At 36.6% G+C, this 24,434-nt stretch overlaps 1 protein-coding gene across 4 annotated transcripts in view; it reads right to left on the reverse strand.

The window, feature by feature from the left end:
- Positions 1-18,782, reverse strand: part of HACE1 (HECT domain and ankyrin repeat containing E3 ubiquitin protein ligase 1) — an 89,009-nt gene extending 70,227 nt beyond the window's left edge. For 2 of the 4 annotated variants that reach the window (XM_024755861.1, XM_024755849.1), the window contains exons 1-5: positions 18,733-18,782; positions 17,642-17,731; positions 16,754-16,858; positions 9,893-9,968; positions 4,353-4,484 (exon numbers count right to left, since the gene is read on the reverse strand). In XM_024755861.1, coding sequence (XP_024611629.1) covers positions 4,353-4,484; positions 9,893-9,968; positions 16,754-16,858; positions 17,642-17,731; positions 18,733-18,761 — 432 coding nt within the window. In that variant the 5' untranslated portion in view covers positions 18,762-18,782. Of the gene's footprint in view, positions 1-4,352; positions 4,485-9,892; positions 9,969-16,753; positions 16,859-17,641; positions 17,732-18,732 lie in introns of those variants that run through there. The other 2 variants (XM_024755854.1, XM_024755870.1) reach the window with 2 other exon arrangements.
- Positions 18,783-24,434: the final 5,652 nt, after the last annotated feature.

The following is a 24,434-nucleotide window of genomic DNA, read 5'->3' on the forward strand; positions in this document are numbered from 1 at the left end:
GCACTGTTCCTTAACAAGCCTACAATTTCAGTAAAAAAAAAAAAAATGCAGTCAGTTCTATCAAAGGTAATCTACTCTAAGCAGGTTTCAACTATCATTTCATATTGTTTGTGAACCATCATATTCAGTTATCTAAATTTAGCAATATAAAGTCTATTGTGATAAAAATAAAATTTCCTTAAGTGAACTGAAATTAGTCCAAAAACTAATCCTGCTGTGTACTTTAACTAATAGAAATTGAGATTGAACCGTTTGACAGTTCTCTAGAGTTTCTAAGTCCAAGTTATTCCAGGAAAACAGTAATCAACCATTTGTGGCAATTCAACACATCAATAAATCTTAAAGACCTAATGACAAAGAAAAAAATTACCAAAAAGTAAGTTCAATTTATGGCCAAAAAAAATGGAGTCAATTATACCTATGTAGAATAATATTAGGTTTTACTACACTTTCTAAAAATGAGATTAAAAATCAAACAACACATTAGGCCTAGCTTACTACATAAGAGCAAATGAATGAAGAGTCCAGGTAGTGCTCTTTGTCCTGTTCTTACAGAATCACATCATCAGTATTAATAATGGTAGTAACAGTACCAATACTATCATTACTCTTTTTGGTTTTTTTTAAGATGTTTGGGGTAGGAGTTTATTAATTTATTTTATTTTTTTAAATTTTTTGCTGTGTTGGGTCTTCATTTCTGTGCGAGGGCTTTCTCTAAGTTGTGGCAAGCGGGGGCCACTCTTCATCACGGTGCGCAGGCCTCTCACTATCGCGGCCTCTCTTGTTGCAGAGCACAGGCTCCAGATGCGCAGGCTCAGTAGTTGTGGCTCACGGGCCTAGTTGCTCCGCGGCATGTGGGATCCTCCCAGACCAGGGCTCGAAACCGTGTCCCCTGCATTAGCAGGCAGATTCTCAACCACAGCGCCACCAGGGAAGCCCCTATCATTACTCTTAAGTATCTTCCAAAATATTCACAACACTTTCCTTAATTGTGTAATCAGCAGAGTATATCTTAAGAGGTAGATAAAGGCAGGGGAAGAAAAAGTTGCCAAAGGCTATATAATAAGCCAGATGAATAACCAAATTCTCTAATTATTTTTTATTTTAAATCAATATCCAAAGACAAACCATAATTCTGGTATTGTATAGCTAGTAACAGCTGACCTAAGGAAATTTATAAAAAATTAAATTATTAAGGAGTTGATCATTTCTTTCATCTGATCATTTTAAAATAGTTTTAAAAGTCGTTTAAAATCATAGTGCTATTATGTTACAAGGACAAAAATGGTCACGCTGCACTCTTCAACTGCCCAAATCACTTCCTTCTAACAAGATGATGAAGGGACCCTTATCTTGGTTTACCTCTAATTAAACAGATGCATCTATAGGAAATCATGGCAAAAATTACTTGATTTCTTAGTTATGACAAAATCAATCTTTCTTCCAAATCTTTTATCTGTAAAAATGTCATGTAAATCTAAAAATTATTTGTCATCAAAGCAAGAATACGGTATTCAATTATAAATTCTACAAAGCTTTAGAGCTCTTAGCCAGTTGTTCAAAATCTTTTCATGCATTCTTGAGATTTACCTTAAAATGAGATTAGAAAGTAAATTTCAGAGGATTTCTTTATCATATCATCCTTTTTTTTTTTTCCGTATCATCCTCTTTAATTTGAAATGAGCTGATGTGCTTTTGAGAATATTTTTAAGGGAGTTTCTTTCCCCCTTTAAAGTTTTACATTTCATTCTATAAAATATATATATAACCAATATATATAAATCTTGAAACCTATGTGCACTGGTATATGTCTACATGGACACAAGTTTTAAAGACCTTTTAATGAATTTATGCAAAAACTGACCACTTTGAGACAATGAAAAGGCCATTTTCATTTGCTGAAATCTGACAAAGCATTTTAGACTCTGTTCAACTTATGGAAAGATACACAAAGGGTTAAAAACAAAATCAATAACATCTACCCTATAATAACATATCTCAGCTCTTAAATCATATCCAACTCAAGATAAAAGAATATTCTCATCCACTGAGATCTGAACATGGCCCAGAAATACATGAGTAATTATGGCACACAGGTAATAATAGCACAACTATCAACACAGATTTTTAGAGGTGTAATTCAGCCTGGAGGCTAGGAGATGGCCTAATTTTTCAGGATTCCTTTTTGCCCTATTGAAGGATTAAAGGTGCATACGATGAACTGGAAAATAGTGCTAAACATTCTCTTTGTATACGATCCTCACAGATAACTATAATGGACCAACTATGCCAGAAAGGAATCTCACTCACTAATACAATCAATCACAAGTCAACATGACTTTTTGTACTCTTCCTCCTGTAACATACCTGCAAAATCTCACCCTGTGAAGCCCATCACCACAGTGAAGTCAGGCCCCCTATAAATCTTCTGAAAATACAATTCTTCAAAGGCATATGACTATGAGGAATTCTCCCTTACTTTACCACGCCTGCTTTAGGTGGTAAACCATATGGAGTGTATTATACTTATACTAACTACTCTTCAATAATTTCAGAAGGCAATTCTAAATTTTTAATGCACCCTGTAATGCACATGTTTTGAACCAAGGTTTTCTGCGTCATTCTTGTTTCTTTACTGGCTTAAGGCAGCTAAAATTAGCCTTTGTAGGTAATTCCTAAGCTGAATTGCAGTTTTTTACTACACAAGTTCCCGGGCGACAAGTAGGTTTACAATCTTAGTAAATGACACGCCACTCGTTCGTTAACGGCAGGGAGTATTTATATTACAGCGGGTGCTTTTCTGTCCTGTAAGAGCTGCCAGCAGGACTCTTGCTCTAACAGGCAGCAGTTGTTTACTGGGGCCAGTCAAGATTAGGACATTACAGATGATTTTTTTTTCCCACCCAGAATACTTCTTAAATTTAGTAGTACTGACATAGAGAAAGTAAAAGGTAATGAAAAGGAATACTCCTTGAATACAAATGGGTTAGTTTTCAGATGATAAAAGACAAAAGAATAAAAACGAACATTGGTGTTCAGAAGAAATGCCAGGAAAGAAAAAAAAAGAAAAAGCATATATCCTTCCTTTTATCCAACTCTTATTAAACATAAGACAATGTCAACCTTGAGCTCACTATCTTAAAAGAAGTGCAGTATTCTACGAATTGAGGTCATACATAAAGCATCTAAATACGTAGGATCTGACATCCTGAACCTAGGTTAGGAAAAAAGTGTTTGCACGGGGCTTCCCTGGTGGCGCAGTGGTTGAGAGTCCGCCTGCCGATGCAGGGGACACAGGTTCGTGTCCTGATCCAGGAGGATCCCACATGCCGCGGAGTAGCTGGGCCCGTGAGCCATGGCCGCTGAGCCTGTGGGTCCGGAGCCTGTGCTCCGCAACGGGAGAGGCCACAACAGTGAGAGGCCTGCGTACCACAAAAAAAAAAGTGTTTGCAGAGACAGAAATCTAGATTCTACTAGGAATTCTCCCAACAAAAAGATAAGACTCAATGTATACAAAAAAATAAATATAAACAAGCAAACTTCTGTATCTTTGTAGATGCTGGTGGTGTTTTTTGGTTTTCAATTGGTTTTTGTTGTTTAGTTAGTAAATAAATAATATTCTATTATCCATAATGTTAAATGTGGGAAAAAAATGAAAGTAACCAGGATAGGAAAATACAAAAAGCAGAAATTCAATCTAAAATCTTAAGCTAACAATCTTTAAATAAGGCAGCAGTCTTCTAATGAGAGAGAAAACTATTAGCAATTTTAAAAGCCAAATGTTTATACATAGGGATAACAGGAAAGTACTGCCTAAAACAAATGCATGATTTTAGAAATCAAAAGTAAGGAAGAAAACAGCTGTGACTCTAGCACTTAAATCATATTCCAAGAGAGTAGAAAAATATGATAATCCAAGTTGAATTATTTAAGCAATGTCAGAGCTCACTTTCTTCACTAATTCCAAAACTTGAGGCTTAAGGGTAAAAATATGAAAATGGTAAAAAAATATGAAAAAGTTATTTGATAAAACTGAGGACAATAAACATTATAAACTGTTAAAATTATTATATGTGAACATACTACATTTAAAATTTTAAATATTCAGCTATTATAATCTATGAATCAGAAATAAAATTGAAATCCAAATTACAAATACATTAAACATATTTAAAAACACTATTTTCTGTTCCTTTTATCCACATAGAATATATTAATCAGAAGACCACATGACACAGAAAATGTTATAAGATTTTGCTTCATGTTTCCAATTATACACAGTGGAAAACTTTTCATGAATTCAAAGTTTAAACAGATGCAACTTAATTTAAAGTCCTCGAGGCTTTATTTACCGTCTTGTGACCGTTCTGGCAGGCCACATGCAGCGCTGTCTGCCCCATCGCGTCCTCAACATCGACGTCACTGACGTGCTGTACAAGGTCATGGAGTAGTTCTGTCCGCCCATTCACAGCCAGCCAGTGTATCTGTGCAGCCATTTAGGTTACTTAACATTTGTGCAAGAGTGTTTCACATAAAAGCAGCAGATAAATAATGCAATTATTTATCAACTATGAGCATGACATGCACACTAAATATTAAAATTTAAGCCAATATACTTTTTTCCTATATTTTTATATGGGGAAAAAATATGCATCAGGATGTAGGTTACACCACCATGTACTTCAAAATCAAGCATTTCATGGTTTCAAAGTAGTTAAAAATCCTAAACTTAGGATCACCAAATACTCTGCTTCTTAGATGACCATGGACTGTATGTATAGCTTATCTCTAGAGAAGAGGTACTGGATATTTTTCCTCCCCCAGAAACAAACATAAGTTAAAAAGTAATTAATATGACAGCAGGTGTCATATTCTTTACTTCCTATATTTTACACATAATGCATGTAACATATATAAATAACATATATGGGGAGGATTAAAAAAATATAAAACACCTATAAGTCTACCCCACAAAGATAATCAATGTTAAAACTTTGGACTATGCTGTCCATGCATTTTTCATCTGACTTTTTTTCCATTCAAAAAATAGATCATGAAACTTTTGTTTTAAAATGGTAACTGTGAACCCATGCATCAGCTCCTACTTCTTCCCCGAACATCACTGAAATGACAGTAAAGAGTACTTTTTCTTAAAGGACAGACCTATTAAGAAAAAGAAAAGGAGAGAATACAAGAGCAACACATTTTGCAAGCTGGAAGCTTTTGTCTGCATTGTCAGAACAAAGAGCTGAATCCTAAACCAGTAATAGAGCACCAAGAAGGTAGATTCAGATCACAGAACTCCCCAAAGGCTCAAGAACAGGTAGCAACACTCTGCTGCACTTCTTGAAGTTACATATAACTTTTATATGCACTAGGAAACCAAAATACTTGTATGACTTGCTTTATCTCAGTATTCATTTTATTGACATGGTCAGGAACAGAACCTGCAGTATCTCTGAGGTATGCCTATAAATAAAAACCCAAAACAAAAGAAAGGCAAAGGAATCTCTGGGATGATGGTGAAGAGTTATTCCAAATAACGCTGTAAAGCAGGCCTAGAAACCAACCAATCTCACTTAGAGAACAGCAGTCCCCATAACAGACTCCTTCAAAACTATTCAAGAAGGTGAAAGGTACTGAACAAATGTTATGAGGATATTTACAAAGCTCAGGGAAGTCTAGTAATGAATTAACAACACGTATTTAGAAAACAAAAAAAAAATGTTAAGGTTCAATAAATGAAGAAACAGAAATAAAAGACATACAGATTGGAAAGGAAAAGATGAAACTATCTCTATTTGCAGATGACATGACTGTCTATGTAGAAAATCCCAAGGAATCTACCAAAAACTCCTAGAACTAATAAGTGAGTTCAGCAAGGTCACAGCCTACATGATCAACACATAAAAGGCAACTGCATTTCCATGTACTATCAATAAACATGCAGAAATAAAAATTAAAAACAATGTTGCAGGACTTCCCTGGTGGTGGAGTGGTTAAGAATCCACCTGCCAATGCAGGGGACACAGGTTTGAGCCTTGGTGCTGGAAGATCCCACATGCCACGGAGCAACTAAGCACGTGTGCCACAACTACTGAGCCTGCATGTCACAACTACTGAAGCCCGCATGCCTAGAGCCCATGCTCCTCAACGAGAAGCCACTACAATGAGAAGCCCGTGCACCGCAACAAGAGAAAGCCTGTGCGCAGCAATGAAGACCCAACGCAGCCGAAAATAAATAAATAAATTTTTAAAAAATTAAAAAATATAAACGTCACTTACAATTGCTCCAAAGAAAATAAAATACCTAGCTATACACTTAAAACATGCACAAGATCTGTAAGCTGAATAATACAAAATTGTGATGAAAGAAATCAAAGACCTAAATAAATGGAGAGACATACTGTGTTTATAGATTGGAAGACTCAACGTAGTAAAGATGTCAATTCTCCCCAAATTGATCTACAGGCTTAATGCAATTCCAATAAGAAATCTCAGCAAGGTTTTTTTGTCATAGACAAGTTTATTCTAAAATGTATATGGATAGGCAAAGAACCAGAGTAGCTAACACAATCTTGACAAAGAAAAATAAAGTGGGAGTAATTACTCTACCTGACATTAAAACTTACTATATAGCTAGAGTAATCAAGACAGTGTGGTATTGGCAAAGGGACAGACAGATCACTGGAACAGAACTGAGGACCCAGAAATAACCCCATACAAATATGCCCAAAAGATTTTTTTATTTTTTTTTTATTTTTTTTTTATTTTTTTGCGGTACGCGGGCCTCCCACCGCTGTGGCCTCTCCCGCTGCGGAGCACAGGCTCCGGACGCGCAGGCTCAGCGGCCATGGCTCACGGACCCAGCCGCTCCGCGGCACGCGGGATCCCCCCGGACCGGGGCACGAACCCGTGTCCCCCGCGTCGGCAGGCGGACCCCCAACCACTGCGCCACCAGGGAAGCCCCCAAAAGATTTTTGAGAGAGCGACAAAACCAATTTCATGCAGGAAGTATATAGCCTTTTCAACAAACAGTGCTAGGGTAACTAGACTCCATAGGTAAAAAAAAATAAGCCTTGACTTAAGCATCACAGACAAATATTAGCTCAAATAGATCACAGGTTTAGATGTAAAATGTAAAAGTATAAAACTTTTTGGAAAAGATAGGAGAAAATCTTCAGGAATGTATAGCTAGGCAAAGAGTTCCTAAACTTGATACCAAAAACACAATCCATAAATGGAAAAACTGATATACTGAACATCAAAATGTAATACTTCCGTACTACAAAAGGCTCAGTTAAGAGTACTGTAAATCATCTATGCTTCAATTTAATAAATAAATAAATAAAAACATAAAAGTGATAGAAGAGTGATTTTGAAGGTGAAGGTGGGAAGTGCAAGGTGTCCTTGAGTAATCAGCTTGAGGAAGGAGCACACATATAAAGGCTGAAGACCTGGAAAGTGACCCCCTTAACTATCCATGCTACAGACCTTTGGAAGTCTTCATAAACCCCCAGTGGTATCTGAACACCAGTTAAGCTCACTGCTCCAATGTAGCATGCTCTCTTGCATCTCCAAGCCTTTGCCAACCTATTCCACAGAGCTAGAACCCCACTACCACTCCCAACCTCACAATCACCACTTACACTAGTCTAACTTCTGTTTGTCCCTTTGGCCTCAGCTCTTGTGATACTTCCCTGGGATGCCTCCTCCAATGCCATTGGTGAGGATGGGTCCCCTTATCTGACTTCTACAGCATCTCCAGCACCTATGTTAACATTCATTACAATGTGTCACCATTGCCTGTTGACTATCCTGACTTCCTTGGAAGTTTGGGGAAGACAAGGACTGCATCAGTCAAATTACTGCTCTAACCCCATACCAGTAAAGTGCCTAGCACATAATAGGTATCCAAGAAAATCCTGTTCAAAGAACAAATGAATGAAGAAACATGAGAAGCCCTTTGTGAAGGTGATCAGCCCACAAAGTATGCAGTCAACAGTTCTCTCCTTTTGTATGAAAAATCCTGGGGATCTTGACTCCCCACTGAAGGCTCTTCCATCTCAGGAGCCCTTGCCTTTACTGCCCCACATGCTTGGTGGCCACTATTCAATTCTGCAGCACCACATTTCCACCATCCTAGCTAGCTTCCTTCAGCTGATGGGGTCAATGTGCCTGGCTGTTGAATTAATTCCATCGTGTGACCTGGGACTAGGCAGGAACACGCGTGGTGGCCAGAACTGTTTCTAAGAGAAGGAGGCACACCATACCAATCAGGGCCACAGGACAGAACACTGAGATTGGTCCCAGGCAGAAAAAGAGCTGAGACTTTTTATATAATAAGCCTTGTAGAATCATTTGACTCTTTAAATATATGCATGAATAATTTTTTAATAAAAATTTTATTTTTAAAAATTTTGTATTCCACTTCCCTTAAAGTTCAGGAGTGAAGGGGGAAAATTAGCAGATAAAAACTTATGCGATTAAACAGACTATGTTAGTACTGAGCATCTTGTCTTACCTATACTAGAGAGTGTCCTAAGGATAGAGCTATGTCAATTACATAGTTTTATAACCCTCTGTGGTACCTACCATATCACAATAGCATCCTGTAGATATTTGGAATACAGTTTTTCTTTACAGAGTAAATGGTGTTATATTGTTACTATGTAACAAAAATGTAGATTATCACAGGAATTGTGAATTCCATATAATAATTGTGATTGAACTTAATCTTTAACAAGTCATTCTCAGAATAATTCACATCTTAGGAAAGCTGTTTTGTTATGCCCCAGCTCCCTCCCTGCCCACTGAAAAAAAAAATTTTTAATCAGAAAGGCCTTGAAAACTAGCACGGTATGTAAATACTCAATATTCTTCTTTATTCACAAATTAAAGGACTCAAAATTTACAAAAACTACCAAAGGAAGGTTAAAAAAAAAAAGTTCAGCTTTATTGAGGTATAATTGACAAAACTGTAAGACATTTAAAGTATACATCACAATGTTTTGATATACATTGTGAAAGGATTTCCACTATCCATTTAATTAAAATCTCCATCACCTCACATACAGGAAGGTAAAATTTAACAAAATTTATTTCTGTCACAATGTCAAAACAATTTCTCAGTAATCACATAATTCTATTTTATCTCTACTTCTAAATCAAATATGCTCCATTAAATGACAATATGATTAAAATTTTTGGATTTCAGCAATCTCTTCAGAAATATCCCACACCACCCTCCCTATATCTATGTGGATCAAAAAAATATAATCATATTTTTGAAAAGAAAGTGACATGGCAAAAAGGGTAAAAATACTAGTTTAAGTAAGATATAACAAGTCTGAAAGGATATAGGCTAAAATATTCACAGTGATTATCTCTGAGTGCAGGGAGTACAGGTGAGTGATCATTCCCTCAGTTACCTTTTATTTCCTTTCCTTTTTTTTTTCATTCCTTTCCTTTTTTAAAACTAAGATGAGTTATAAAAACATAGCCATCCAAATTTTCCTACCATGTATATATTAAAAGAATTTAAAAGGACATAATGATAAACAGCTGTCCTATAATGAACTCAAAACACACCTCAGTGGAGATGCTCCTACAAACTCCCTTGAAAGTCAGTGACAAAAGCTAGGGGATCAAGACTTCAAAATAAATGAAAGGTCATAAAGTTAAAAAATAAGGGGAAAGGAGAAAAATGGTGAACCATAACTTCTCTTAATAAATATAGCTGAGAACTGTGTCTCAATCATACTGTATCTTCCCAATTACCACAAAGAGGTAACTGCAAAAATACTTGTACTACACTTTGCATACTATCACCTTCAATATTATTTTCTAAAAAGTAATTTTTAAATCGCAGATAAAAATTCTTAGCACTTACTGCTGTAAGGCCTTCATTATTACAAATGTTGACATCAGCATTGTATTCTAATAATTTACTCATGCATTTCTTCTGCCTGAAAAGAAAGAGACAGTTACAGATAACTGGTACTAGAAATATAAGCAAATGACAATTATTTTACTGAAACAGTAACTATACTCAACATTAATTAATGGCAAATATCAACTTCCATCTGCAATATTTAAATAAGTACTGTAACATCTGAAACAAAACACAAAATTTTTTCTATGACTCAAAGATAATAGGATAAAGAAAAGGCACAATGAGGTTTTCATGCCATTGGGACAAATTCATCATTCAAAATGCTGAGAAATTTCTAGAGTTGACAGAATATTTGGAATAGTAATCTTCATTAGAAATGTCACACAATATAAGTCTAATGGAAGGGGAATGGACAGAGTAAAATGATGTCTCGATGTTGTATCCTACATTCTTGATTGCAAAATATTTAAAATACTAAGATGAGTTATAAAAACCACAGAATTAATAAAATGCCTATCTATTCATCCCCCTACCTACTTCACTTTTTTTCAATTTATTTTACTGTGGTAAAATACACATAACATAAATTTATCATCTGAACCATTTTTAAGTGTACAGTTCAGTGATATTAAGTTTATTCACATTGTTGTGCAACCATCACCACCATCCATCTCAAGAACTCTTTTCAGCTTGCAAAGCTGAAATTCTATATCCATTAAACAATAACTCCCCATTCCCTCTCCTGCTAGCCCCTGGCAACCAGTATTCTACTTTCTATATCTATGATTTGGGCTTATCTAAGTACCTCATAAAAGTGGAATCATACAGTTTGTCTTTCTGTGACTGGCTTATTTCACTTAGTATAATGTCCTCAAGGCTCATCCATGTTGTAGCATATGTCAGAATTTCTTTCCGTTTTAAGGCTGAATAATATTCCATTGTATGTATATACCACATTTTGCTTATCCATTCATCTGTCAATGGACACATAGGTTCCTTTTGTTTTAGCTATTATAAATCATACTGCTATGAGCTCAAGTATACAAATATTTCTGCAAGACCCTGTGACAAATTTTGGGGTGTTATATACCCAGAAGTGGGACTGTTGGATCACATGGTAATTTTTGGCCACGCCATGCAGCTTGTGTGATTCTAGCTCCCTGACCAAGGGATTGAACCAGGGCCTTCAGCAGTGAAAGCGAGGAATCCCAACCACTGTACAGCCAAGGAATTTCCCATATGATAATCCTATTTTTTTATTTTTTGAGGAAGCACCAAACTAGTTTTCAGAGCATCTGTACCATTTTTCTTTCCCACCAACAGAGCACAAGGGTCCCAATTTCTCCACATCCTCAACAACACTTGTCATTCTGTCAACACTGTTTTTCTGATAGCCATACTAATGAGTGTGAGTTGGTATCTCACTGTAGTTTTAATTTGCATTTCCCTGATTAGGGGTATTGAGCATCTTTTCATGTTCTTATTGGCCACCTATGTATCTTTTTTTTTTTTTTTTTTTTTGCAGTATGCAGGCCTCTCACTGTTGTGGCCTCTCCCGTCGTGGAGCACAGGCTCCAGACGCGCAGGCTCAGCGGCCATGGCTCACGGGCCCAGCCGCTCCGCGGCATGTGGGATCTTCCCGGACCGGGGCACGAACCAATGTCCCCTGCATCAGCAGGCGGACTCTCAACCACTGCGCCACCAAGGAAGCCCCCTATGTATCTTATTTGGAGACATGACTACAAAAGTCCTTTGCCACCTTTTGAACTGCCTACCACTTCATTTTGCTCACAATGTTTCCTCCTAGCCTGAGCCATTCCTAGTCACTCTTCAGTATTTATCTCAATTTCCCCTTCATTAAATAATTAAATGAAAATTCATGCTTTGGAAACAAAGTGATACACACACCATATATATATAAATAAATAAATAAAATATGCTTTTTATGTATATGCTTAACTATGCTCAGTATTGAATTAAGGATATATGATTTAATCCATGGCATAAAAAAGTTTATGATCTAGTTGAGTAAATTATATATATATACATAAAAAATATAAAATAGGGTATGTGTAATAGCATATTATGTATAATGTTATACAATATAGTATATATAGTATTAATATGAGTATTGAGATACTGTGATTTATGGGAAAAACATATATTTGGTCTTAATCCACATTTTTTGGGTCACAGCTCCCAAACCCTTGGAATTTCCTAAGCAGTTAAGGGCACTGGCCCTCATTTCCTGAAAACGGTTCAGGGAAGGTGAATTTTGGGTCCCACCCAAGGGTGGGGGTTGGTTGCCAGGAGAACCAACCACATGACTACAGGGTACTTTCAGTCCCACCCCGATTTCCAGGGAGGGGAGAGCACCTGGAGGTTGAATCAACTGCTAATGGCCAATGATTTAAGTCAATCATGACTATGTAATGAAGCCTGCATAAAGACCCAAAAGGAGAGCTTTTTGTCCCTTTCAGGGAGAGCTTCCCGGATGGGAATCAAAATGTTTCTCCGTGTGACCATGCCGGGACCTTCTTTGTTCAGGACCTCACCCTGTGTATCTGTCTCTTCATTTGGCTATTGATTCATATCCTTTAATACCCTTTTATAATAAATCAGTAACCTAGTGAGTAAACAAACATATTTTCCTGAGTTCTGTGAGCCATTCTAGCAAATTAATTGAACCCAAGAAAGGGATTGTGGGAACCTCTATTTATAGCCAGTCAGTCAAAAGTACTGATAACAACCTGGACTTTCGACTGGAATCCTGAGTTGGAGGGGGTTGTTGGAACCTCCAATTTGTAGCCAGTCAGTCAGAAGCACCACTTGTGACTGAGCTTGCAAATGCATATGAAGTAGAGAGTGGTCTTATAGGACTGAGCCCTTTACCTACAGAATTTGCTTCTACCTGAAGGTACATAGAGTCAGAACTGAGCTGACTTCTAGGACACTCTGCTGGCATCCGAGAATTGCTTGTTGGTATGGGGAAGCCTGGACAAGAATATACATAATACATGTAATATATATAACTATTTATTCAGATAATAAATATCTTCGTGCCATGGATTATATCATATTTCTTTAATCAACTCAGTACTAAGCATAACTAACTGATTACTAATTATTAAATCTTATAATAGCTAAAGTTTTTATTAACTGAATAAACCTTTTAAAAGAGAACAAATTACTTTCCTTGCTTTGATTTTTTTATATCTAAAATGAGGTTAAATGTCATTTAAAATCAGCTTTATAATCAAAGAAATGGAAGAAAACAAAGCTCTGAGTAAACTTTTAAGTTCAAAAGTTTACAAAGTGGGCTTCCCTGGTGGCGCAGTGGTTGAGAGTCCGCCTGCTGATGCGGGGGACGCGGGTTCATGCCCCGGTCCAGGAGGATCCCGCGTGCCGCAGAGCGGCTGGGCCCGTGGGCCATGGCCGCTGGGCCTGCGCGTCCGGAGCCTGTGCTCCGCAGCGGGAGAGGCTGCGGCAGTGAGAGGCCCGCGTACCACAAAAAAAAAAAAAAAAGTTCACAAAGTTCCTTCATCTAACACATTGTTATGAAAACCTTAGAAAATAAATCTTCAATAACGTGAGGCAACAGACCAGAAAGTCTTATTAAAATTAATATTGCATTGTTTAAATTATGTGTGTGTGTGTGTGTGTGTCTGTGTGTGTGTGTCTGCACCCATATTGCTGGATTTCTAAAATCTATTCAGAAGCCTGTCGTGGACCACTGGCATATTGTCAAAATAAACACTTAGGTGGGACTGTACCAGGGAAAAAAGCTCTAAAGAAGTGTTTAGGGTAGAGATTGTTGAAGAAAAGCAGCAATCCATAATCGCCATCCCAAAAATGAACTGCAAAACTACAGGGCAATATAAGAGAACTATATTCTTTTTCTTACTTAATAATCATTATTGCTATTTTCCAGAACCCTGAGTAAATCAAAAAGACCAACTAAGTGCACACCAATTTTGCTTAGAATGGAACTAAAATGTTAACTAACTTATGAGTTCTGCCCTTTATGAGCTCACAATCTAGCCCAAAAAATAAAAAATGTTTCTGGGACTTCTCCGGCAGTCCAGTGGTTAAGACTCCACAATTCCACTGCAGGAGGCGCGGGTTCAATCCTTGGTTGAAGAATTAAGATCCCACATCCTGGTGTGGTGTGGCAAAAAAATGTTTAAAAAAAGAAAAAAGAGGGCTTCCCTGGTGGCGCAGTGGTTGACAGTCCGCCTGCCGATGCAGGGGATGCGTGTTTGTGCCCTGGTCCAGGAGGATCCCACATGCTGCGGAGTGGCTGGGCCCGTGAGCCATGGCCACTGGGCCTGCGCGTCCGGAGCCTGTGCTCTGTGGCGGGAGAGGCCACAGCAGTGTGAGGCCCGCGTACCGCAAAAAAAAAAAAGAAAAAAGAAAAAATGTTTCAAATCTGACCAATATGCAACATAAGGATAGACAATAATTTTTAAGTCTTCCCTTTTTATATTCTCATACAATCATGAGCAATGCTGGATCCTACTGTACAGGAAACAACTATTTTCCTGGCCAGATACTGCAACAATTATAAGAAGTTTATGGTAACCCAAATGACACAGGGACCAGTCATCCACATGCTCAGAGGCAGCTTACTGGGTTTTCCACTGGAAAGGAGGGCAATTTAGTATTAATGCACTGATGGCTGAAGACAGAAACACTAAAGCAGGCCAAGAGAAATACTCTACCCCTCTGACAACGATAGATAAGGGGACAAAACAAAAACCCCCATAAACCAGACAGACCAGCAAAAGGGGTAGAATTCACCTATGACTTCTGCTTCAGTCTAGACAAATTTGAACGTATAGAGAAATTAGAGCCAAAGACTATTTCTGAAACCATCAAAAGCTACAGGAAGCAACAAGTAATCAAGTCACTTAATAAACATTTACTGAGCACCTCTAAGTTGTACAAGGCATTCATTCAATATATAAAAACCAAAATAATTAAGTATGGAATATCAAAAGTAATCTTTATAGAAATAGAAAGGCATCCAAGTTAGATGTTATGTTAGGGTTATGGACTCTTCTTACTCCTTTTCTCTTCACTGATTTACCATATGAATTATGTAATAATATCTGTTATATTTCTTCATCTTTAAAATGTTATGGTCTCCAAATTCAATGTCTCACCAAAAAAAAAAAAAAAGAAGATAAATATGTGAGGTGATGGATATGTTAATTAACTAGGTGACAAAAATCCTTTCACAATGTATAGATCAAATTCATCATGATGCACACTTTAAATATATTATAATTTTATTTACCAATTATACCTCAACAAAGCTGGAAAAAAAAAAAAAGCAATGGTCTCCTAAATGACTAAGTCTCCTACTACAACAGCAGTAAACATTTTATCCCTGCTGTGCACCAATCGGTCCCTTCATTTACAGTTGTTGAGACACTGTACTAAGATATTTTTCTATATGTAACTTTTTCAGAGAGCTCTGTCACTATCCTACCAACATTTGGGATAATGTATCTAGACCTGAGATCAATTCAACAAGGGAATGAATGATTTAGTCTATGACCTTGGGCGTGACACCCTACAACATACCTAATGTGGCCAATTATTAGAAAAAACAATTGTTTAATCAACACGTTACCTCTTGCAACAGTGGACAACTAAACTGGTTCACGTGCTAAGTCAGGAAATGGGACAGACCAGACAGGGTCAAAGGGCTATGCTTCTCCTCTGTCCAAATGAGACATCACTATGGTTCTAGTCTTTCTGGTTCCACTTTAATCCTTGTCTACAAAAATTTGGCCTCAGACTGAGGCAGTGGACAATTTTAGCCCCATATCCATCTCACTTAGGCAGCCACCTCAACTACCTAGAATTCCTGTTCAAAACAGTCAACAAAAATACTTCCAAGAGTAATCAAAAGAAGAGACACATAGGAATAATCTTTCATAGAAAAGTTTTCCAGCATTCAAAAAACGTTTATAAATGTAAAGTTCCTCAAGCCCTGAATCAAAAACTACTTATTTTCATTTTAAACATAATTCCAACTATTTTAGTCTGGTTTCTCAGTCCAACAGAAAAATATTGTGGAGGCAGACACAGAGACATGACTATCCGAAATTCTTGACAAAAAAACTAGGTATAGGGACTTCCCTGGTGGCGCGGTGGTTAAGAATCCGCCTGCCAATGCAGAGAACACGGGTTTCAGCCCTGGTCCGGGAAGATCCCACATGCCGCAGAGCAGCTAAGCCCGTGCACCACAACTACTGAGCCTGCGCTCTAGAGCCCGCGAGCCACAACTACTGAAGCCCACACGCCTAGAGCCTGTGATCTGCAACAAGAGAAGCCACCGCAATGAGAAGCCCACGCACCGCAACGAAGAGTAGCCCCACTCGCCGCAACTAGAGAAAGCCCGCGTGCAGCAACGAAGACCCAACACAGTCAAAAATAAATTTATTAAAAAAAAAACTAAGTATAATGTATTAACTCTGTCTTTAATTGCATTAATAAAATTAACTAAACAATGTGGAAAATAAGCCATGGAGTTCAGCAAGGCAAAAGACTACCAGGAAAAAGGACACTAAAACAAAGAGGTAATTAATTATGCTTTTCAGAAAATGTCATTATAATACTAGTAAAAATAAACTTTGACAAATATATCTTCAAGAAGAAAAATATCAGTAAACTTAATAAATTATTAAAATTATAGTTATTTAAAAGTGTAACAAAATAATCCAAGACCCTCTTCCCAAGGCAAATATTGGGCAAAAGAAAAAAAAAAATTCCCAAATGAAGGTAGAGTGCCTTGACTACTCTTAGTCATAACAATACAACTTAAGCTACTTAAGAAAAAATATTTACCCATTTCTAGCTGCCAAATGAAGGGGTGTACAGCCTGAAATATCTTGATAGTTAGGATTTGCTCCTTTCTTTAAAAGCAGAACCAAGCATTCCACCGATCCACAACTAAAACAATATTAAAAACAGTTCAGACACATTTAACAAACAGCCATAGTTGACATAGCTTAATTAAAAAACAAAAAGCCCTATTAAACACATTATTTGGGGGGTCCATATTGACCTACAATTTAACTCCTGTCACAAATAGTAAATATCCTCTACTTTCAAGATGGTACATTCTACTGCAAAAGCTATGAAGTATTTGAGAAGTTCACATAAAGCGAAATAAAGTATTAGCATATAAAAGAAACCATACAGTACTCTCAACTTTTGGCTTTCCAGAATCCAAATTTATATTGAAAAATCAATTTTATTTAGGTAGAGTAATCTCAACCTAAATCCTAAAGGGTGATGAGATATCAACAAATTGATTAGCTACACACTGGAAAATTATGAATAAAAATCATTCCCACAGCTAAGTAAAAAATATAAAGCCAACAACTTCACATGCAATTAGCATATAAAATCTTATATTGGTGGGATAAAAGTAAAATTTTGGTGAATGTACCCTGTTAAGTATATCCAGGAAAGATAATCCCCGTGCCTAATCTCCTCTAATCTGATCTAGATCAAGCTAAAACATCAGATATAAGACTTGAGTCCAATCCCAAGATTAACAATCTATCTAGTGAAAGAATGTAAGCATAGCACACTATGCCCTCGACAAAACAAAGAACCACTCAGCTGTCTGTTCTCATCTCTCTCCGTAACTACTATGGAACACACTGATTCAAAGCTTACTGATCATTACTCTAGACCAAAATTTAATCCAAAATGTCTTAGTCTTACTTTGCTGCAATGTGAAGCAAGCTTCTTTTCACACGTCCAAATGCATAATTGACATCAAACTTTGAATTTGATAGTAGTTCAGAAACAGACCTATGCCAAAAGAAAATTGAGTCAAGGTTTAAAAAAAAAGTTTTTAAAAACATAGTAACTCAAGTTAATAGCTATTTAGTGTTACTCTTACCAATTATTCAAAAGGTTTTGTCCCACATCAGCCAAAAAACAAGGCACTACTCTCTAAGCGTAGCACAGCAGCCAGTGCAGCATCATCCACAAACCAACTGCCCTCACCTATAAACTGGTGCTGAAGGGTTCCTCGTCTGCCGCTCTGACTATGTCACCTGCTCTGAGGACACCTAAATTGGCTTCATCTCCCACTAGATTCTTGAGAAGCAAAGAGAGTAGAACTGGCTGCTCCCCCTGCAGAAAGTTGAGCCTATCTATATTCATTTTGGTCAAATAAGAAAAATCAGACAAAAACATGCTTTAATTATATCAGACAGGAGTTCAAAGCAAAAAAATCATTTATATTTTAAACGTGTTTCAAAATACAGTGTCTCTTTACTTTCTCCTCATAATACCAAACTACCCAATGGCTAACCACAGCAGAGCTGTCTGTTACAAGTATAAACTCTCATCACACAGCCAGACAACCACACCTCATGTGCACCCTGTAAAAGAAGTGTCAACACTACCTCAATAGAAAGAACATGAAAGTAGTAGATTAGGGAATAACTTGTCCATCAGCCCTAACTCTTTGCTATAAAGATCAGTAGTGACCTCTAACAGAAACCATCATAATGTTTTTTTCACTGTCAGTGACCAAGCAAATACTTGTTTTAAGTTCTGACTATGCATTTAGAAAATCTCTTATCATAGAATTTTACAGTTGATACGGATCTTAGAAAATCTTGTTTCTTATTTCACAGACAGAAAATTAAAATAGAGGTTAAATAACTTGCCACAGGACAAAACCTATGTCCAAACTCTATGGTGTGTTTGTGTGTGTGTGTACGCAACATTTAGGTAAATTTATATTCTTAAAAAATATAAATTTGTGGAAAAAATATATAAATTTGTAAATAGGCACTCACCTGTGTTGATCAGCCATAACCATTGGCATTAATGTATAAACAGCAGTTTCATTATCTAAGTGTTAAAAAAAAAAAGAAAAGGAATTAATTTATCTCCTACTTTTTCCAAAGGGTGATACTTATGACTACTTCAGAGTTTTCTTAACTCTAAATAAAAAGCTAGGAGAAGAGGTGGAAGAAGATTATGGATAGTGAAAAACACCAGAGGTATTGCAAGATTTGCAATAATGCACAATGTTTCATCATACTTACAAGTACTTGGAGGAATGTTAAGTATATATGAATATCAAAGTATGCTAAAATTATTTTAAAATATTACATATACTTAGTATTTGCTCCTTGTCAATAACACAAGAAATTTTTAGAAGTTTTTATGAAACAGCATTAAAGTCTTATTTTTACTTACCTCACATTTTCATTTATCTTTTATAGAATAAATTCACAGAAATATGATCCAAAAGAAGTTAAAAGTCAATAACATCTATGATCTCATGCAATACTTATATAAATTTCAGATAGCGTTTGAATTTTTTTTTTTTTATGTGGACCATTTTTAAAGTCTTTATTGAATTTGTTACAATATTGCTTCTGTATTATGTTTTGGTTTTTCTGGCTACGAGGCATGTGGGATCCTAGATCCCTGACCAGGGATCAAACCCGCACCCGCTGCTTTGGAAGGCGAGGTCTTAACCACCGGACCGCCAGGAAAGTCCCTGAATTTACTTTTATGTATTACTAATGGTCATTCCTCAACTCAATGCATATTAGAGCTTTACGTTTTTTAATAAGTTACTTACAGAGAAGTAACACTGACAAGTCCCATTTAGCCCTTAAAAAGTTAATAGCAGTACTAAAATTTATGAGTAAAAGTTTGAGAAAAAGGATATTTGCATAGTATCAAAGTATTTCCCCCACAGTGAATTTACAGTGGAGAACCCAGCAGATTATCACCTTAATCATCTGATAAAGGGTAACATCACCGGAAATAATACATATTAGTATATTGTAGCCCTTGAGTTTCCACTGAGAAGGGCACATCACTTTTATAGTATTCTTGCCAAAAATCTGTAACTTTAATCTACTCATGGGAAAACATCAGACAAACCCAAATTAAGGAGAATTCCATAAAATACCTGATCAGTCCTCTTAATCAAGACCATTAAAGTCAAGGAAAAATTGAAGAAATATCACAGTTCAGGGGAGGTTAAGGAAACATGACAACTAAATGCAGTGTGGTATCCTCAACTGGATCCTTAAATAGAAAAAAGACAGTGGGAAAACTCATGAAATTCTAATAAAAGTCTGGAATGTGGCTAACAGTATTACACCAATATTAACTCCTTAGTTTTGATCACTGTTCTTTGGTTGTATAAGATGTGAACACGAGGGGAAGCTGAGTGAAGGGTATACAGGAACTGTGCACTATTTATGCAACTTTTCTGTAAGTCTAAAATTACTTAAAAATAGAAAGTTAAAAAGAAAAAGAAAGAAGAGGGGGAACTGTTATCATTAAAAGATTCTTAAGAGATGAGTCAACCAAATGTAATGTGTGGACCTGACTGGATACTGATTCAAACAAACCAACTGTAAGTGAATATTTCTGAGAGGAGAAAACTGAACATGGACTGGGTATTTGATGAGAATTAAAATTACTGTTACTTGTGTTGGCTCTAATAATGGTATTGTGATTATGTTTGAAAAAACATTATATATGTAGAAATATATCCTGAAGTATTTAAAGGAAGAGAAAAAAAGTTACCATTTCTTCACATTTTTGTTCATTATTTTACTATTTTTGAATGTATACATGAAGAGCAATTTAGTCCTTGTCAACATTCACAAGTACAGTATGCAGATGCAACAACTCTTTCACTATAATAATTTAATAACCAAAGAATCCTACTAATAACAGCCAACATGTTTTAAACCATTACCTTAAAGGCACTGTTCTAAACACTTCACATGCATATGCATCATCTCTTTTATCTTCACAGCCACCTTATGAAGTAGGTACTAGTATTATCCCTATTTTACAAACGAGAAAGCTGAAGCACTAAGTAATAAGCCGTGTGATGGTGGCATTAAATGGCTAAACTGGAATTCAAAGCTGGCTGATTCCAAAGCCCCTAGAAGAAAAATCTTCCACTGCCCCCAGTATACACTATATAAATAGCCAAAAGGTCTACAATACTATTCTTTTTTTTTTTTTTTTGCGGTATGCGGGCCTTTCACCGCTGTGGCCTTGTGGCCTCTCCCGCTGCGGAGCACAGGCTCCGGACGCGCAGGCTCAGCGGCCATGGCTCACAGGCCCAGCCGCTCCGTGGCATGCGGGATCCTCCCGGACCGGGGCAAGAACCCGTGTCCCCCGCATCGGCAGGCGGACTCTCAACCACTGCGCCACCAGGGAAGCCCTACAATACTATGCTTAACATGTACAATACAGTCTAACTTGTTTTATTCTCGTCCATCTCAATTTTTTCAAAATGCTGACTGCAACCACTAAATTATTCTCATTATCTAACAGTGAGTCACCAAAAGGAGTTGAAAAGCACTTCACTAAGCCTTCCTCATTATGGCAACATTTTTCTCTCTCATATAATACACGCCCCAATAAAAATCTGAACTTCTAAACCATGACAATTTCAATTAAGTCACTCCATAATAAACAAAGTCATAAACAGGAAATACCCTTATTTGTGAATTTAAACTTATAAATCAAGATAGTACATACTTTTAAGTGAGCACCATAAGGTTCGCATGGGTTTTACTTATAGGGTGTTCATTTAGATAAAATTTAGAGGTAGATCTTGTTTTTTAAGTAGTATCTAACCTTATTAAAAAATAGCTCACATACGCTAAAAGGTACGAAGACACAAATATAACCACAACTATGATGCTAGAAGGAGACTATCCAGGAAATACTATACTAAGAAAGTACTGAATAAAATGTGCTGTCAGGTGCTTCCTTCTCCACACTCATGAAGAAATCTTGAGAAGTAGGTATGTAACAAAAGTTTTCAGAGTGATAAGAAAAGTTTAATCAATCTCTCACTTTATCAGATATGTTGGCCATTTTTATTAATAACATTTCAGAACTCAGCAACTAAAAGGAAAACCTCAAAGAACAGGAAGCTCAGATTCACTATGCTATATTCAATGTCTCATCAAACCATAAAATGGGAGATTTTTTTAAAAATTGATAACTGTCCTAATCATTATTCAAATATATGCTCAAATGGGCTCAAGTTCTATTATTTTATTAAACAAATTACATTCACTGTAAATGCAGTACTTTAAGATTACTTTTTCCACATAAATGAATAATATAAGCCAACTTTTTACAGTCCACAGAGAATCTATATCCCTAAAATAATTGTTTTCCTTTCACTTCCTCTCTCACAAGAATATTCCTGTTAGCCCTGCCTAAGATGACTCAACAACCTGTACTCCATTACTTAGAGGGAATACTCAGGTTTTCATCATCCCAAGGAAACATAAATATGTTTTCCCAGAATTCAATTCAATAAATAAAATATCTGCAGGTTAATCCTATGCAACAAAGTTAATTTTAGAGTGAGGGCTGATTAAAAACTTTCCAACCTTAATAATTAGCTCCAATCAAGTGCTTATTAATCACTTAAGTCTAACAAGGCAAGATAAACATCTGATTATTTCCTAAAGTTAGACAGATCTCAGAACTTCTGTTCAGCCCTTAAAATGAAAGCACAACAATCTAAATTTTTATAATTAGAATGTAACACACACACACACACACACTTGAAAGGGCCAATCTCAGAGAATTCAAAAATATTCATCAGAACTTAGGGACAAAGATAAATTAAAAGGACAGGATGAGCAAACTCACTATAATCAAAGAAAAACAAATGTAAGCAACATGGGAAAAAGTTTTATTTTTAATTACTCTAGCTTCCAGGAACTCTTAGACTGTGGGTGGAACTTTCTTTTCCAAAGAGTTAGTTGAGAGGTTGATACTCAGTCTTAAAAATGCTGATATAATTAGATCTATACTCTTCTATGTAATAATCCTAAGGAAATATTTATAAAGGCAGACTGAGATTTAAAAATGTACAAAGCTGTTCCTCATAAAATCTATTATAAAAACAATAATTAGATTCAATATTTGTTACATATTAACCTACAAAATAAACCTACATTAAATCCTACAAAATAATTAAGCGTATTTAAAGATATAATAAAGGTATGTTTTCTAAAAGCAAAATAAAAGACTATATGCAGTATGATCTTAGTTTCAGTAGAAAAAGAGAAAAAATAATAATAGAAGGAAATAAAGAAAATACTAACATTGTTTATCACTGGGTGTGAAATGCCAGATTATTTTATTTTTCTTTCTTTTCAAAATGTTCCACAATGAAAACACATTACTTTTAAAACAAGAAACATTATCAAAGTCTTCTAAGTCACATTTACGTTAAAAAAAAAAACGGGATTTAAACTGAGCAATACAAATACCGTGTAAATGAAACTACACACGCAGCAAAGGATACCAATAATCTGACTGCGGAAAATGAGTGAGATCAGCACTTAAGAAATGGACTCAAAGGTGGAAGGTGGAAAGAAAACAGAGAAAGAAAACGTTGAAGCCAAAAGTCTTGTTCCTAAAATCAGGATCATTTTCAGTCTCTTACTTTACACTAGCAAGGTACCAAGGACAAAGTTATCTTTTGAGAAACAGTCGCCACAAATCATCCTGTTCTGAATCATAAGTAGAGACTAGGGAAAATTTTTTTCAGAAAAATTATCCTCAGGTCTCCAGTCCCACATTTCTTTTATGGCTCTCACCCAAGTTCTCCTTCACTAACCTTACAGATCACCTCCCCAGCAGCAATTCAAAGAAATTTTTTTTAAAAATGATATAAGATAAACTAATGCAATGCATTAAAAATAAAAAATCACCAGACTTAACTCCTACCCTTTCTCTCAGTTGGGCATACAGAATCAAGCCTCTTAGAGACAGCACTGCCCTCTCCCACTACCACTAAACCATCTGAATTCATGAGGCTGCAAACAAAACGGCTTTCTTTCTCATCTCTTTTATTACTAGTGTTTTACCTATTCTGAAGAAATCCTGGCACACTGAACTAAAATTCCTAAACGACAGGGCTCATGCCTTACTCCTCTCTGTAGAAGCGCCCCAGCCCCCTCCGTCTGATGAATAAATGAAGGCAGACATGCATATTAAAGTAAAGTGTATATATGTAAACACACAGTACGTTGAGTACATGTTTGATATTTGACACCCTTTTATTTATTGTCAAAATACAACAGTGCTCTACATTTAGAAAAAGAAAAGACTGCTTAATTCCCCTCAGCAGCTTAAAGTAAACAATACTACTTGGGGAGCATCTCTCTAGCCCCAGCAGGCAGAGACTGTAAAATGGCCCACAACTGTGATGTTTTCTGAATCCGGATCTCCGCCCTCCGGGTGATATTTCTGCTCCTTCGCCAAAACCCCTAATCGATAGTCTGGAGAGACTTGGGTCGATCCTGCTTCTTCTAGCAGCAGAACCTTCACAGCCCGGACCCCTCCCCCAAACTCCCACCTGCCCCGGGCGGGAGTGGCGGGCGAGGGGTAGCAGGAGGTCCCAGCCCGGCCCCTGCCAAGGAAAGTAAATGTGGGCGTTTGTTCAGCTTTTGGTTAGTTTTCCCACCCGGGCCTCCCC

This window comes from Neophocaena asiaeorientalis, unplaced genomic scaffold (genome assembly GCF_003031525.2).
Source record: "Neophocaena asiaeorientalis asiaeorientalis breed wild unplaced genomic scaffold, Neophocaena_asiaeorientalis_V1.1 scaffold105, whole genome shotgun sequence".
Taxonomy (NCBI): Eukaryota; Metazoa; Chordata; class Mammalia; order Artiodactyla; family Phocoenidae; genus Neophocaena; species Neophocaena asiaeorientalis.